General features: G+C 41.2%; 1 protein-coding gene across 8 annotated transcripts in view; it reads left to right on the forward strand.

The window, feature by feature from the left end:
* The first annotated feature begins 921 nt into the window (after nt 1-921).
* Nucleotides 922-18,717, forward strand: part of tjp1b (tight junction protein 1b) — a 76,899-nt gene continuing 59,103 nt past the window's right edge. For 6 of the 8 annotated variants that reach the window (XM_049575313.1, XM_049575315.1, XM_049575316.1 and 3 more), the window contains exons 1-2: nt 922-1,466; nt 13,584-13,725. In XM_049575313.1, the coding sequence (XP_049431270.1) occupies nt 1,315-1,466; nt 13,584-13,725 (294 nt within the window). In that variant the 5' untranslated portion in view covers nt 922-1,314. The remainder of the gene's footprint in view (nt 1,467-13,583; nt 13,726-18,717) is intronic. The other 2 variants (XM_049575317.1, XM_049575318.1) reach the window with 1 other exon arrangement.

Below are 18,717 nucleotides of genomic sequence, written 5' to 3' on the forward strand. Positions count from 1 at the left end.
TCAAAGTTCAAATAATTTCAACTCTGAGCGCAGCACATGGGCGGAAAATCCGAGCGGTGCACGATGCCAAGGGTAGCGGTGCCGCTTTGTCAGGCGTTGCCGCCCTCTCCAAAGACAAACAATGGGACAGCCAGCGTAAAGCGGTTTTACAGCTGATCATGTGTAGAGGCCTTTATGGGACATGAACACCACTCTCCCGGGTGAAAGTCAGTGTTTGTTGGACCCATATACCACCCCTCCCACCTGCCCCACTCGGCCTTTCGTCGCCTTAATTTTCATCCTTGTCCCCCCGCATTTCCCCCTGACGCTGCCAGGTGCCGTTAAACTATAATGGCAACCTGCCATGTATCGTGCCGACGTTAAAGGACGCCATTTTTCATTGGTTTCTGACGCTGCAAGTCACTGCCAAAGCGCTAGATTCAGACAACTGCGGAGTGAGACTGTGCTAAACCAAATGTCGATATGTGACGAGGTTGAAGTGTGAATATGTTGCAGGTAAATTTGCACTATAAACCGAAGCAGCTAAATTCATCTATGATAAATTTTAGTGGCATGGCAAAATGCTGTCCTCAGTTAAAAATGACTATTGAAAAACAGGAAGTGCTCACAAAAATAACCCTTACCTCCAAAAAAAAAGAAGAAAAAAATAATGAAAAAAGACAGGGGGGAGAGGGTCTCAGACTGTCTAGTTCCGCCCCTGTTAGTCATCACTTGTCCCAGGAAGTATTGTGTAACACAAAGATCCTCCACTTTCTTAAAAAAGCTCCCGTTAACAAGTAATTAAAGACAAACTGTAGACTTCCTAAACAGATGCTACAACTGAGCCCCTCCGAATGAATCAGTCCCTCGCCTCCCTCCCTCCATCCCTCCTCCTCTTCCTCCTCCTCCTACTCCTCTCCCTCCTCCCCTCCCTCCCAGTCGCTCCCCTCTGACTACACTGTACACACACTCTCTCCCCTACCTCACACACACGGACGCCTGGACGCTGCAGCGTTTTTAAGAGAGTGTTTCCATCCCTGGACAGGAGGGAGGAGGCAGGAGGAAGGAGATAATGTCCAAATCCTGACCGTATTAAAAAAAAAAGAAAAGAAAAGAAACACAAAGAAACAACACATCGGATGGATCGGCGGTGTGTTTGCGAGCGCTAAAACACGGTCAGAGTGTCATTGCAGACATGGGTCGCAGCGGTACGGCACCTTTCGCTCAGCTCCTTGGGGAGTGTTTTCACTGTCAGTCCTTCAGCGCTGGAAATGGCGTTGTGATGCTGAGCATGGAAGACGCAGCGGAGGCGGATGCCAGGGAATAAAGAAATATATGATCACCTGTGCTTTTCTTTGGGTTGGATTTTTAGTAGCGGTGGACAGTACCATGGTGAATTACCAGAAATACATTACTGTTATGCAGCTGGCTCTGGGGGTGACCGCCTCCAACAAAGAACATTGTCTTCCACCCAGGAAGCGTATGTGGTGAGTATGAATCTTGGTGCGGATGATGATGATGATAATGATGATGATGATGATGCAGGTTGGGAGAGGAGGAAAAAAAGGGGGGGCTGCGATGAGCTCCAAAGCTGTCGCCTCCCACATCTCGTCAAGCGATGAGCGGGTCATGGAGCCACGGTGCGCCCGCTCACTCTCCAAAATGACATAATATTCCCTTCAGCCACTGCAGCCAGTCTGCACCATGTTGCAAGCATCACAAACATACTGTGCTCGATACACAGTATAGGTACGGCAACTACTCCGCATGCTGGGAGTTTGCGTGCCTGCCTGCCTTGCGTGCGTGCGTGCGTGCGCGCGTGTGACACCCAGTCCAGTGGCTGTAGCTTTGTGTCCTTCCTCTCCATCAGTTTGTAAAGTTGAATGCGTAGGGATGATGTCATAGCCTCATCACTGTTTCTTTGCCTCCAACTTCATGTGCTTTAATGTACTGTACGGCCTCCACTGCACTGCTGCTGTCACTGAGATGTCATCATCAAGCTAACCATGTGGTAAACCATCACCCCGTCCTCCTCAAACCTCCTCCTTCTCCTCACTGCTGCTGTGTTGTAACTAATGAATAAAATGTAAAGCATGAAATCCTCTCCTGTTTTTATTTCCTGTGCTGCGGCCAGGCCTCCATGTCTATTAAACATTTTCCACCCATACTCTCAGCATGTGTGTTTGTGTGTTGTCTAGCCACCTCTCCAGTGTCCTCATTACTCTGTGTGCCTGTACGCTACAGTATATTGCAGTGACCACCTCTCATTGTCTCTCCTCCTGCAGCCTTGGTTCATTTGTTTACTTTAAAGACAGTCCTCCTTTCATTCCTTTTCCTCTCTGTAAGCAGATTGCTGCCGAGGCTGCAACGTGTGTGACATAGTATCCCTAATTACAGCCGGATTACCATCGTGTTTGAATGCAAAGACGGTTAATTAGGAGTCAATAGGCTCAATGGCACTCTGATAGCAAGTGTCTCACACAAACTCAAAATGTATCGCGCGGCGTGGATCATTCAACCACACAATGCAGTTAAACTGGCGTGGCTCCAGTGTGTGAGGAGCTTAACTATTATCATCACCTCTGTAAAGCCAACCTAAACCATTTCCTGCTATCTCTGTGTGTGAGGCGAGGATCAAACACTGAGGCTGAAAATCTCTGTGCATCAAATTGTTGTGAGGAAGAATAACATGCTCAAAGACGACTCGCACTCACACAGATGCAATCTGATTTTACATCATGCAGTATTACAAGTTTATTATGCAAAAAGCATGCATGTTTTTAGAGTTTGTTAGTGGTGGAATAAGGTGTTTTATCTTAATTCAAACATGCACAAAAACATGACCACCATCTGTTTTATTTAACTCCAAGAGGAGCAAAGTGCTGCTGTAACCTCATCCGGGGTCAGATGCTTATCACATGCAGCTTTTTTATCACTTAGTCTCTTTGGCTAATCATATTCCTTAGTCATTCTCTTATTAGCCTAATTGCCCCCCAAGGAGAAGATGAGGGATTTCACAGAGACAGAGGACTTCATTCATGTGTCTTCTGTTATTGTCGTTCTGATACTTACATGTCTGTGTTCACATAGTTTTTGTAGGGAGCTCTTCCCGTCTCATCTACAGCAGTGCACTGATACAAAAGGCTAACCTAGTTATGTAACTCTTAGAACAAGCTCTGACCTTGTTACATTGAATATTTTTTTTTAACAGCTAGAGTGAAAAGCAGCAGTCCCAGCTTTTTGTGACATGGAGTGAAAATGCTGAGCTCTTCATGCACCTCCAGTAACCCAATAGGGACACTGATTCATAATTGGCATTTTTGCTTGTAAACTTTTTATCATGTGTCATTTAAAGGGTGATAACAGTGTTTCAGTACAACCAACCGCTTTCTACCTCTCCAGCAGGTGTTGTTTTCCATGATTCCCATACTGTAATTTTACCACTTGAATTTGTGTTTCTCATATTCATCACACTGAATATCATGTCTGCGAGTCAAAGTATCATTATGAGACAATGCATAAGATAAGATAAACTTGTCTGACAAAAGCAACCACCTTTGACGAGGCTTGAACTTCACACAAACAACGCACATTTAAAACACATTTAAAGACGTGTAGTAGTTGACAAGAACAGTGTTAACAGCTCAGGGTACAGTGCTTATTTTAATTTGTTCAGGGTGATGATGCTGTGCAGACTTTTCAAACCAATCTGTGTTTAATGGTTATTACCACTTAAATGTAAGTGTGTAAATGTGATCTCTGAAAGAAAAGCAGACCTTTTTAACTGTCTGTGGCAAATTTTTAAGGGTCTGCTAATTAGTATTTGTGCTAATTCGCTAATTCTGTAATATCATACAGAAACGATTATTGTAATGATTTGCAGAATGTTTAGCTGCAATGTCAAAATCATTTAAGCTATTTGAAAATTGTTGACGGTAAAGTTAAGTATGCAGTACATTATTTGTAGTTAAGAAGATAAAACTGGCAAAAACCTTAGACTGTAAAAATAATGGTCGTAGGACGTCACTCATTGACCACACTTTGGCTGTCGCCATCTTGGTTTTTGGAGCCATAAGTGACTATATTTGGGAAAGAGGGTGTAGCTGTGGAGGAGGGAGCAGAGGATCTGACTGAGAAGCTTTCGACAGACAGCCTGTCACTCAAAGCAGCCCGCCCTTAATTATGCCTAAATTGAAGCCTTAGTAACATTTAAATTGGTGAGCTACAAAAAAATTCACCCACGCACAGTTGTCATGAATGTTGAAATTAGCTATGGAGACCAACACCATTTTTGTACCAGGTTGTAGACATGTTTATTTGTGCTGTAAAGCCCCTGTCTACAAGGATTGACTGGCTTACAGAGCCAGCCTCAAGTGGCCGTTCAAAGAACTGCAGTTTTTGGCACTTCTGTGTTGGCTTCATTTTTCAGCCCTGGAGGTTAGCGCTTGGCAAAACCAGTGGTACGGTCCTTTTAGTCTTGCATAACCAGACTGATGTTGCACTATGCCAGCGCTGGAGAAAGATCTCGCTGAACCTATCATAATTGAGTACTAAGGGAAAAACGCTCTGGGTCGTTTGTGTTTCTTTAAACCAGTCAAAATCATTTTAGGTAGCGCTAAGACTAAGATGCCACGACAGTGCACCTGCAAATCGTAACACACAGAAATGGGAAGCCAATGGCAGGCTTGGACGAACAGTCTACATCCTGTGAGCAAGACTACGGTCCTTTAAACTTATTATTTCCCTTCTATAAACGTTAGTAAAACAGTAAAAGCCCCTAATAATATGAACGAATAAGAACCAATATTGAAATGTGACATAAAGGCTTGTTGGCTACAATGAGACACCAACAGCTGCAGTTAGTTTTACATCCTACCAACATGGTGATGCCTAAAAATACATAAATACACTATGTGGGATTAATATTCTGAAGATGTATCCTTGATGTCATCCTCATCTTCATTTTTGTTACTAATGCCATCAGTTGTAGTAAAAATAATAGTTGTATTTTACGTGTAACTGTAAAAGTATTAGTGGTAGTGCTGTAAAACTTGTGGCTCAAGCTGCCGTACACCATTTACAGAATGTGCGTAAATTCAAGTCACAATTATGCACAAGAAGTGTGTTTTGTCAGCTAATGAATGTGCTGTAATGCAATACTAGGTAGTGTACAGTATTCTCATTTTTGAGATTTGTGTAAACCTTGTAAAACATGCAGTGTTCAGCTGAATGAAATGCAGCATCACGACATTTTCAACAGAATAATTTAATTTTATACCTAATATTGGAGAGTTTCAGGTGAAGTGCAGCAGAAGGTTTTGACACCTCATGAATCATAAGCACTCAGTGAATCCTGCATTGTATTTTTTCAGAGCCACTTGAAAGCACACATCAAGTCAGCCGTGGGGCCTGGAGAAAATGTTGCAATTGTACGTTTCTGCAAATCATGAATACATTACATTTGCACGTTTCATATGTATCATAACAGCATTTCTTAAGTGGTGTCGTACATGAGCAGACTTTGTCATCAGGAGATGGAGGGGATGGTGGATGGCGTGTATTTAGACGAGACACCTGCCAGGCAGACCACTGTATACCACTGTTTGAGACCAATTTAGTGAATCCTTTGCTGTGTTTCCAGTGTTTTTGTTAGCCATCAAATGTGGGGGTTTTGTAACAATCCATCGCTGCATTTCCTGCCGGGATAGTGCCATGAAAAGCAATTGTTTTAATTGAGGAATCGCTGAGTTTCCTGCTGGGATTATGCTGTGAAAAATTATTATTTGGACACAATTATGCCCCCAAAACCAATTATTTTAAGCCAAAACATGATCTTTTCCAAACCATGAGCATGTGGGTTTTGTGCCTAAATTTAACCACACATTAACCCCAGCGTTACCTAAAGTTTTAACGTAGCCATCACCTAATAACGTACAAGTGTGTTCTTTGGTTTGCAGAAACGTACAATGGCAACATTTTTTCCTGGCGACTGGGTTGACATGAAGCATAAAAAAAAGATGTTTCTAATAATAAATGCATGGTGTACCTGAGAGCTTCAGCTTGTATACTGTAGTTCTTCATATTTTAGTTGTAATTCACATTCTTACATAACACCTGGCTTTGCTATGAGAACAAATGTCCCTCGTCTTCTCTCTGCCAGGATTCTGGAGAAAGACACTCTATCGGTTTAACCTTTTTCCACAAATGATATTGATAACTTGATTAAAGTGACCTTTTAGATCAATTTTGCTCTTTACTCACTAACACTGTTTGTCCATACTCTGAAATGTAAAAAGATACTCACACCTGGGGCTGAAACTGTTATTTGAAAATGAATCTATCTATTCTTATCAACTAGAAATGGCAAATATTTACTGGTTAAAGCTTCTAAAATTAGAGCTTTCATCTTTTATAATGTAAACTGTGTTAAATTTGAAGAAATCTTATTGGGCTCTGGTAACTTGTGATCATCATTTATCATTATTTTTTTACATTCTAGAATAAACAAATAATTTAATTTAAAAAAGATAGAAGATAAAGATATAGATAGATATTACTACCCTGTATGTATTTACAAGTGGATCATATTCCCGTCATTCACAGATACATTGAGCACACAGACAGGATGTGACATCACTGACAGACAGACAGATTTAAACAGAGGAAAACGGTTCATTGCGTTTTAATTTAAGTGACTGTTTTTTAAGGTTGCTCTTTACATAATTGCAGCGTTAACTCTGTCCCATTTCTGGTCAAACGGTCAGAGCTGCTTCCTGTTCTGCTGATCTCACAGCATGTGGCGGTGAGATTACACACCGCTCTGCCTGAACACTTACACCATCCACCGTGCAGAGACAGTGTGTGCCATGTGCATCGCATCCTCCCAAAATTAGAGGAGGCGCAGCTCCGCTTGCCTTTGATAAAGACTGAATAGCAGCGGCAGCTCTCTAAATTAGGATTAGTCTTTGCAAACAGATGTTCCTCTTGCCTGCAGTCTTAAAAACCCATTCCCCTCTGTACACAGCCAAAGATTAGCATTAACCTGGCTTAATGAACTTTACACTCTGTTGCAAGCCTGCAGGGATATTACAACAAGTCCATTGTGTTTATGTAATGTTTCGTCTTATTTTTAACCCGCACTTTTTCTCCAAAAAGGAAAACAAAAGCAGACAGATACTGTGGTTACAGCACAGGGATAAGTCATTCAGGGCGAATGTTAAATTAGATTGTGTTTCTTTTACAGTGTATGTGTGTCTTTATGTGTTTTATTGAGTCTGTGTGTGTGTACCAGACACTGGTGAGGATTGCTCTCCTTGTTAAGTGTTATATTAGCAGTGGGTAGGATGGGAGGAATGGAGCGTAACATTGCCTATTGACTTGCTGATTAAGCAGTGGCCGTTATTGCTTGAACTAATCGTACCTGATGGCTCCTCCAGGCAGACAGGGAGCAGAGGGACAGCATAAAGTCCTGCAACTGATTAATGTGTGTGTGTCCCTCGTCCTTTCTTTGTAATAGCATCAGGCATCTGCTTGACCTTACCTTATCTTTGAACTACTTTATCACCCTCTGTAGTGGACGGTGTGGGTCATCGGGGGTCCTGGCATTGATCTCATTTCATTTGCTTTTGAAGTGGATTTTTCTTTGTTTACAGAGACAGCAAGAAGTCCAAGCCTCCAATACAGTCATCATATCAGGGTCAAGCAGACACTTATTGTGTTCACACATCAAGCACCTGACCTGTTTGCTTAAACAAAACAGCGAGTAAAAGACTGAGGCTTTATTTAGCACATTACAAGATAATGTATTCTCAGTCTTTACACGGCCGTCTGAAATCAACAGAGCAGAAAATAAAAACACACACATTTCCATTTGAATGTATTGTATTATAAGCAGCTCAGTCAGAATTCAAATATAAATATCAAAGGTGGAATCAAGTCAGTGTTTGAGCAGAGAAAAATAGTGTGTACAGAGCACAAGAGAAAATAAAACACAAAAGTTACAAATCAAAAACTACCTATCAGGCATTTAAATTGAAAGCTTTCTTATAAAAATATGTTTTAAGCAATGTTTTAAAACGTTTGATGTGCTAGCCATCCTAATCTCCTCAGGCAGAGAATTCCAGAGCCTCGGGGCCTTGATGGCAAAAGCCCGGTCACCTTTAGTTACCAACAACAATCTAGGGACAACTGGTGCAGTTAGGCTTGAGGATCTCAGGTCACGACTTGAAGCTTAGGTAGTCAGAAGCTCAGTTATATAACTGAGGGCTAAAACATGTTGGTTGTTCATAAGTTAACCGGGAGGCGAGAAATGAGGGAATTTGCTCTTCACCAAATGTAATGCCATTTGAACAACATAAAAAATAATATATTACATTTATAAAAAAATCATTAACACTGTTTAAAATTTGTACTTATTTTTTCTAACAAGTTTACTGGACATTTTGCATATTGCAATTTGATTTCGTTGACCACCATGTCATTTTGATATAGGAACAAAATTATCTTCAGTATCATTTTTATACAACTGCCTCTCCATAACGTAATATTAGTTCTCCATGGTTCTCTTCTGCAACTTGACTGGATGCTGTTTGACTGGTTCAAACACAGTAGATCTGGGGAATTAAGTGTCAACTTGCTTGGAATGAATAGCGTTAACATGAGCTGAATCAGAAAATGATCCAAAGTTGTCAAAATACAGCGGATATACAGGCGGGAGGGGTGGTGGATGGGTCCAACAAACACCGACTTTCACCAGAGAGAGTGGTGTTCACGTCCCTGTTCTTGTTTCCTAAACCTAACCACATGTTTTTGTTGCCTAAACCCAACCATGTGTGTTTGTTGTTGAAGGGAAAAAAGTGTCATTTGGCGGTGTTATATCAACATAGTGCCTTTATTTTGAAACAGACTGTATGTAAATGTTAAATTTCCTGTGAAAACAGAAGTGTATTTTGAAAGAAGACAATGCATGTAACAGACAGAACCTGACACGGCATCCCAGAACGTGAACAACCAACACACCCAAGTCAAAGTCATATTTCTTGAGTCCACACCTCTGATAAATAATATTATACATATAATAATAGTATTTTGCATTTTAGATTTTGTTCTTTGCTTTACAGCTGTCTTAAAGATCCAGTGTGTAGGATTAGGGGGATATATTGGTTAAAATGGAAGATAATATTCATGCATGAAAACAGCTTTACATCTGTCTGTTAAATAAATACTAGAAACAGGGTACACAGTTAGTCTGGGTGTGTTCAAAAGTAACAAAGTCTGCTTACACATGATAACACACGATAACATGATATGTTGTTGGTTTCATTTGTACATAAACCAAAGTTGAAAGTTACAGGGAGTGACTGCTGGGAATATGTCTTGCCCTGAAGCAGTGACAACTGCGATGACAAGACTCCCAGAAGTCACTGCACCAGGCCGAGGAATAGTCTGAAACCTGTCATCTTTACACTTTGATCTTTGTACAAATTGAACAGTTATAATGTGTGAATTAGTGAGCTGTAGAGGTGCTGGTAGGTGGATTTTGTTACCTTCGTTACCCACCTGCTTCCTCAGGTTTCCAGTCTTTGTCTTTGCTTCATATAAAGCTACTGCTATAGCTTCGTATTTAATGTACAGAATGAAAGTGGTCATCTAAGCCTCGCAAGACATACAGATATTTACCAAAATGTCAACTGTCCCTTAAAAATTATGTCTTATTTTATTAAATTGTGTCATTAAAAGTTCCTCAATTTCGAAGGTAAACGGTCGACTTTCTTAAACTCTGGCAATATTTTGGGGGGGTGGGTCACATGCCAAATGGCGTTCATCCATATGTAGTTTAAAATGTACCTTGAACTGTGATTAAGTGAAAAGGAGATGTTAACATTCAGTCTCACAGTTTTATGTATTCTCTTAACCTCAAGAGAAACACATTATACCTGCATATTTGATAGAGAAGGAGAATTCATCACTAAAGCGATATGAAATCGTTCACTGCACATTATATCTGAGTCGGCACAGTTGCTGGCACTATGTTACATTCTGCCTTTGTGGCCTTAAGTGTTTTGGCTGAAATCCATTTCAGAATCAACATCCAAGAAATGAGCCTCCGAATGCGAAGGACTGCACTGGGGCCTGCGATACAGTCCATGCAGCTTTTCTCATTAGTCATGTTTGCTGTATTGTTTATGAGAACAATCTGAGGTCGCTTGTAATCGACTGCACGTATTGCCGAATGCTTTTTACCTCGTATTTCCAGCCAGTAAGCACCTTACACCGCTTCAGGCAACTATTGACTTAATGCAGAGAGAAAGTGGAAGGTGATGTTCTCTTTCCTCCCATCTTTGTTCATTCCTTTCTTTCCTAATTTCCCCTTGCTGAGTCTCAAAACCTCGGGTGCTCCTGTGGGCCTGCTGCTGAGCACGTTAATGGATATCTACTGTCCCTGAGCCGCACTGTGTAGACAGGATTTTTCCTCATTGAATATTGTGTTAGGTAAATCCTCATTAAGAGTGAATGTCCTTCATGACAATGAGAGGAAGGACTGAAGAGAAGGAGGCAGTACCAATTTAAGCTGCACTGTGCTGCATGAGCACGGCACACTCACAGGGAACAGATTGTTCTGTCCTAAATGAAGTATTTGCTCTAAGAAATCTCAGAAAGTAATGAAAAATGTTTGTCACAATCTCCTAAAGTCCAAGGTGTCATCTTTATAATGTTGGTTTTGTCTGACCAACAGTCCATAACCCAAAGATATTCAGTTTTCAGTGATATAAGATTCAGCAAAGCAGATCTTTTTCGAAGGAAATATTCTTTTGGCTTCCCAAGCATAGACTGTAAAAATAATGCACATATAACTACCATCACCCACTGCTTTACCGACTATACTTCCGTTTTGAAGCCTCAAGTTCAGCATTTTGACAGTTACCGTCTTGGGTTTTTGGAGCCAGAGGTGACCATATTTTAGTGCTCGAGCCGTGGAGGAGCGAGGAGAGGATCTAACTGAAAAGCTGAGGATACTTTCAGCAGACAGCCTGTCACTCAAGGCTCCCTGCTCTTAATTATGCTGAACTTTAAGCCTTAATAAAATGTAAGCAGGTGAGTTATATAACAATTCACCCCTGTAGAGTTGTCATTAATGTTGAAATTAGCTACAGAGAACAAATTGTTTTTGTACCAGGCTGTAAACATGTTTCTGCTGTAAAGATGGACACTTTAACATGGGGGTCAATGACTTGCTTCTGGAGCCAGCCTCAAGTGGCCATTCAAGGAACTGCAGTTTTTGGCATTTGGCTTCATTTTTCAGCCCTGGAGGTTGCCGCTCGGTCCCAACACATCCGGGATGCTTTGTGTTTAAGTGTCTCTGGAGCTTTGATGGTTTCAGAACCTTATTTGACAGAGTTCTCCCACATTCAACACATTGTGCTTTTGTCTCAGCATCACTGCCTGTCATCATGAGTCCAGATTTTATGTTTTCAGGGTCATATTCCTCACCAAATGCTTTGAAGTGTTGTTTTTGGTGCAGGGTTGTCTCACACTTTTTAGTTTCAAAAACTGATCCATTTGGCATCACTGCGTCCGAGGCAACATTAGCTAGCTAAGGTTGGCAAACACATGTGACGTAGTGATATTCAAATGTAACTGGTCTTTGAAATTATGACTTTAATTTCACAGTTTTTTGTTCATGTGAAGTGTTGAGCACATTAAGACATAAAAAACAAGCTTTGTAAATTACAAACAAATTACACTTTTAATTTAATGTAACCACAGCCCACTAGATGGCACGCTGAGGCTCACCAGTAATCAGCGACTCACTGGTTGAGAATCGTCGATATACGATGTATGACTTTTCAAAATAGCTGATAACTAATTTGCTGCCCGGTTGATTCATTGTGTCAGCTCTACTAACTAATAGTAGTATTGTAACTGATGGTTTTATCCATGGTTAATAACTAATTTATTAACACTTTATACATCTGTTATAAGCCACTAATGAAATAACTTTTGGGTTGCCAGGTTGTGTGTCTTCTCCTCCAGCAGGGCACTCATAATGTCTTTTTAAATAGTTCTTAAGTTAATCAGCTAATGGACCACTTACCCACTTACCTGCAAATAGTTGGATCAGAATCAAGTTATTAACAGCATGTTAACATTTATAACTCTAGACTTGATGACTCATTAGAAACTGTGAAATCTGCATTTGTTAACACATTACTAATATTTAAAGCGACAATATATTTATGGGCGGCACAGTGGTGCAGTGGTCATTGTCACAGCAAGAGGGATGCTGGTTTGAACCCAGGGACGGGATGTTCTCCCCATGTCAGCATGGGTTTTCTCCGGCTTCCTCCCACAGTCCAAACATATGCAGGTTAATAGGTGACTCTAAACTGCCCGTAGGTGTGAATGTGAGCATGAATGGTGGCCCTGTCATAGTCTGACGACCTGTCCAGGGTGTACCTCGCCTCTCGCCCAGTGTCAGCTGGGATAGGCTCTAACCCCCCTTGCAACCCCTTACAGGATAAGTGGTTACGGAAAATGAATGAATGAATATTCATAGCTGCATTATTTACAAATAAAAAAAGATAAACACCAGCCAAAGAGATTTTTCACAACCTGGCCTTCTGAAGGTATTAAAAGTGATCTATAAAATATTGGTAATTCATTTATTAATCACTAATAAAGCTGTTAGTTGTTTTTTTAAGATATTTTTTTGGGCATTTTTTGCCTTTAATGGACAGGACAGTTAAGTGTGAAAGGGGGAGAGAGAGAGAGAGGGGATGACATGCAGCAAAGGGCCACGGGCTGGACTCGAACCCAGGCCGCTGCGGCAACAGCCTTGTACATGGGGCGCCTGCTCTACCACTAAGCCACCGACGCCCCAAAAGCTGTTAGTTTTAACCTATACCCAACCCATTACTAGAAGTGGTGCCAATGTAATGTATATCCCTAATATATAGGAGACAGACGTGGCAGGTCTGAAAAAGTTTCCCTGCTGCAGATTGATTGATCAACTAAACTCTCAGTTCAGTTTTATTCATGCCTACGGGGACAATTAATTTTGTGGCAAACACAGCACATTACACAGCAATTAAGCAGTGAACATGAGAAACACAAAGGAAATGAGAGGCGGAGGCTATTAATGTGGTCAGCAGGGTTCCAACAGTGCTGCTTAAGTGTGTCATTTGTGAAGGGTAAAACATTTCCTGAGAGTATCGGTGATAGGTCAGCCAAGTGTGCCTCCTCCCCACATCTCACCATGACCCAGCTACAGCGTGGCTGGTGTGGCCCACAGAGCTGAGCAGGCCCTCTGTGTTTGAAGCTGCAGTGCTTCCTGAGCTCCAACCAGGTCCCCTACAGGGCCTCCGTGACATTAAATCCAATTATAGATTTCTTTAAATGCCATTTTATCCAGCGGGAGACTGTGGCCTTTTGAAAAGCAGAAAACGTGACCACTGTGTTCTTCCTCCTCTTCTTCAGTCTTGCCCGTGGCACTTTGTCCTGCTGTGATACAACCATGCTGGATGTGTACTTACCCGCCCTGATGTAGCGCTGTTGTTTTTTCTTTGTCCTCCTCCTTCCTCCCGCTCCCTCGGTGCTGACCTCAGGATACACCCCAGCCCGACCGCTGGCTCCGTCACAGCAGCATCCTCATCGAGCACCAATCAGGGCAAACCATCACTCCGCCGCATCAAGGGCCGCATTCACAGGAGCAAGAGCCTGGACAGCATTGATCTCCTTGACTCCAATGTAAGTAAAAGACTCAAAGGCAAACGCAATGCAATAATGAGCTGTATCACCAAACCACAGACGCTATAATGTATGACTGAAATGTACAGAACAAATCACCAACTTGACATTAGTGAGATTTAGTTACAGTATTGACAGATACAAAAAAGTCCCTCAGGAATATGTTTCAGCTGTGAAGGACTCTTGAAGGACTACTTCAGGTGTTGTGCAGGATAATGAGTTTTACTCTCTGTATTTGATTGATGTGTGACTGAAAGAAATCACAGACATTGTATTGTTTAAATCAATCCAACCATGCACCAAAGAAGGTCGCACAAAGGACAGTATGAGCTATTTGTCTTGTCTATTTTGTCACACAAAAGTGGTGAGATTAAACCCCACACAATGCTGCTTACACACAGATCGCAAATGGTGGCACATTTCACAAACAATGGTCTCTTGCAAATTGTAGATCATTTAGCAAGTCCCGCAGGGCTTCTGCAATCTCGTGCATGGGTCGCAAGTATGGAGTGAAATTTGTGGAAAATTAAAGGAACAGGAAAATAGTGTTGCAAATTGCAGCATGCATGTTGCAAATTTGGTGAGTCACATTTACATCTCAGAGATGATGATGATGATGATGATGATGATGATGGTTCATCTTCCTGCTGTGTTTGAAGCAGTCCTGAATGGTTTTGTTGCACCACACTCCATAAATATGATCTGTGTTTGGATTATAGGAGCGTGTCAGTATGTGCCTTGCTAGTCTTTCTTGTGTTGTGTCAGTATGTTTCCTTAATTAAAACATTTATGGCCATTTTACACTTTTTGTACAGATCAAACAAACAAGGTTTAACATGTTAATTGATGAGCGGTAGAGGTGCTGGAAGGCAGATTATGGTACCTTTGATTAGAGCAACGTTAGCAGTTTTCCCCTGCTTCCAGTCTTTATGCTAAGTTTGGATAACTAGCTGCTGGCTGTAGCTTCATATTGACCACACAACCATGAGAGTGGTACTGGCCTTCTCATAAAAACGGCTGCAACTAATGATTCTTTTCATTAATCTACAGATTAGTTTCACGAGTTATTGATAAGTGATTTAATCTAGTGGTTCCCAAATGGTCGGGTGTAGTTCAAAAGGGGGCCGTGGCTCCATTCTGAATGGACCCCAAGTGACTCACAAACGTGTCAAGTTTGTAAAAAAAAACACAATTTATTTTGAATTACAGTGAATTTCAGTTAGAGAGCTTTTATTTTGGAGTGCCGTTTCCTGCTGTAGAGTGAGTGACTAAGGGACAGCTAGTGAACAGAGACAGCTACCTAGCTCAACAACATGGCCAAATGCAAGTATGACGCCAAATATATTTAACTGTCTTGAATCAATGACTAAGGAGAAATCTGGACCCCATGCCTGGATCAGTTGGGAATCACCGATTTAGTCTATAAAATCATGATTTCTCAGAGCCCAAAGTGACGTCTTCATTGCTTCTTTTGTCCAACCAGCAGTCCAAACCCCAAAGAGGAGCAGAGTCTCACATTTAAGAAGCTAGAACCAGCAAATGTTTGACATTTTGGCTTGAAAAATGACTGAAACAATTAGTTGATAATCAAAATAGTCTGCAAATAATTTAATTCCATCGATTAATTGACTTATCATTGCAGCTCGACTCATAAAACTCTCTGCAACAAAGTGTATTTCCTAGAATGTTCAACCATTCCTTTATTGTGGGACACAAGTGTGTTTACTCTCACGTTTAACTCAAGAAGGAAATCCTTTTAAATCTCTTTTAATTTTGACTACTTGGCAATTTATAATCAGTTCTTGAATCAGAAACATAAAAGATGCTGACGTTTTATGTGAAATTTATTAAATTGATAGCAAATTGAAGATTCACTTTACTGGGTTCTACGAAGAAATTTGGTTTGAGCATCAAGCTTATTATTTTATTCAAAGGCAAAAACTCATCTTTCATCCGTGTTCACATTCAGAAAACAGGTGTCTAAATGGCTCAGAATGTTCCCAAATGCCGGAGGTGAAACTCTTTCTTGTTTTATCATCACACTTAATGATCATGAAACACCCTGTGCCGAGTGTTATTAGATATATAAAAGGCATATTAATGCACAAAGCAGCGTTTGAAATCCAGAGATCTGATGTGCATAAATCAAAGCAGTCACAACTGAAATACACATGTGGACTTTGTTGTTTCCAGACAGAGCAGTAGACTGCTGGAGGACCTCGGCCTCCGGGGAATTATATCGTGTTGACAGCTCGGATACGACCTGACTGTGAATTGAGCTCAAATGTTCCATCTCATTAAAGGATATCGCAAAACCACTGAGCTGGTTGAGTCACTTATACAAGTACTGGTCAGGAATGGTAATTCTGCTGAGAACAAATTAGTTTTGAAAGCCTCTGAGACATATATTATATTTTATCACAGCTGCTTTTGCTTAAAACCATGTCGAACTATTATTTCATGTCTTTAATGTTATGTTAAATGATGTTTGAAATATCATTTAGTGTACCTCGAGGGTTTATCTTAAACTCCTAATGATTTTCAGCTGAGTGTTGCCGTGTCACAGGCACAGAGCTTTAAGCCACTCTCTGACATGTTGATTTATTAATGAGCTAAGAGTCCACAGACATGCTTGTAGCTCTGTGAATTGCATGCAACAAGCTCCCAATGGCAATGCTAACATGCTGATATTAGGGAGTTGTAATGTTTATCATGTTCATCTGCTTAATTTAGCACATTTGCATGCTTATATTTTCTAGTCGAGACAAGTCAATTTTATTTTTATAGTGCCTCAAGTATCTTTATAATCTAGCATCCTCTGTCCTTAGACTAGGGATACTCAACTTCCTTTGCCTGGAGGCCACTTTTACAAAATGTCAAGAGTCCAGGGGCCAGTTTCTCAGAAGTGAGGAAATTCAGGGCTTAGCTCAGAGCTCTGACTCGGGGGTTTCCGGGGATCCTACCCTGGCACTTTTTTTTTGCGTCACATTTGGCCCCTGGGCCGTAAGCTGAGCATCACTGCCTTAGACCCTCGCTTTGGATAAGGAACCCCCTCTAACACCTCCATCTGCCAGTGCTTATCACATATAGGACAAACAGTAAGAACACTAAGTACAGCTGAAGTTGATGGAAATTAGATTAGTTTTGCAGGTGCAGCTGTATCTGATCGTAAGCAAGGAAGCAAAGCTTCTTTATACAGCACCTTTCACAAACACCAGTCATTTATTCACAGCCATTTTTTCAAATTCATTCAAACACCAGATGAAATATACAAGATAAACAGGCATGAGACACAATTTAATGCAAAAAATACCACATGCTACCTAAATGCCTGTCTGAAAAGATGGATTTTACCTACGTTTTAAAAGAGTCCACAGTCCAAAGACCTCAAGCTTATTGGTAGACTACTCAAAAGTTCAGAGTTGCTGATTGGAAAGCACACTGAGCCTTAAAATGTATCCAAGGTACACTTTAAAAATCCTAAATAGAAGACTTAAGAGCTACGATCATGATGTCAGGTTGCAGAGGATGTAGTGTGGAGCCTGGTGATGTAGGGATCTATAAGTGAGCATCAAAATGAATTCTAAAATTAACAGGAAGCCAGTGCAGAGAGTTTAAAATAGTTGTAGTATATGACCGGCTGTCGGATTGCGTTAAGAGCCTAGCAGCAGCAATTTGGACCTTTTGTAAGAGGATTTACTAAGGTAGGAAAAAAGAGAATTACAGTAGTCCAAATGTGATGAGATAAAAGCACGTATTAGCATCTCCATTTCATTTCTTGACACAGATCTTTGGTCATAAACCGAAGAATTGGACACATTAATGTTTTGATTTGACGATGGTGCTTGATGAAAGGCCAAAGGATCGCCAGTGTTTACAGTTCATTCTGAGGGTGACATCAAAGTCTGAATATAATGTCATGACAATAGTTGCTGAGACACTTTACTCAAAACCATAAATGTTAACCTCATGATGGCACACAGGGAATCTCATCTTCTGGGCATCATGGATATCCTTTGTTTTTTGGTTTTGTTGAGACATTTCACAAGGTAAGAGAAAACTTGAACCTGCTTGTGGCACTAACAGAAAGGTAAACTCTGAGTGGATTTATCCTCTGGGCAATATTGATATATGTATCAATATAATGGCACAGGTTGTTTAGATACAGTATTTCTCTAAAAGGCAAAAATGTCAACCTGCTGTTGGCAATATGGAGTGGATCACCACAGTCATTACTGCATGATTCATATTCTGGAGACTTAAAGTAGCTGTGTACGACACTCAGAGCATAGGATAATAATACCTAATTGTTTAACTGTTAACCAACTATAAATTTGACCATGATAAGTTAATTCATTCATTCATTCACTCATTTTCCGTAATCACTAATCCTGTTGGGGGTTGCGGGGGGGCTGGAGCCTATCCCAGCTGACACTGGGCAAGAGGCAGGGAACACCCTGGACAGGTCACCAGACAACAGAAAACCATTCACGCTCACATTCACAACTGAGGGCAATTTATAGTCAGCAGTGAACCTGCATGTATTTGAATTATGTCGGAGGAAGTCCGAGTACCTGTAGAAAATCCAAGTTGACAGGCGGAGAGCATGCAGGCTCTGTACAGAGGGGCTAAGTTCGAACCAGAAACACTCTTGCTTTGGGGTGACAATGCTAATCACAGCCCCGCCATGCCGTCACCACCACCAATATAAGTTAAACTGGTAAAAATATATATTAGATCTAATATACAGGGACTTCATGGGGAGCTCATGAGACAGTGGGGTCTGCTGCTGCCCAGGCTGGAGTCGTGTGACGCCGCCAGGACAATGGCATGATGTCGCTCATGGTAGACTGAAGCACTTCTCAACAAGCTAATGACCCATAGGCAGAGACAGATATATATCAGAGACAGTCACCATCATTGGATAGTAATCCTCCTTACTGGTGGAAAGGATCAGCAAAATTCCTGTTCTGCCATGACACAGCTCGGTCA

Source organism: Epinephelus fuscoguttatus, linkage group LG4 (genome assembly GCF_011397635.1).
Source record: "Epinephelus fuscoguttatus linkage group LG4, E.fuscoguttatus.final_Chr_v1".
In the NCBI taxonomy this organism is placed as follows: domain Eukaryota; kingdom Metazoa; phylum Chordata; class Actinopteri; order Perciformes; family Serranidae; genus Epinephelus; species Epinephelus fuscoguttatus.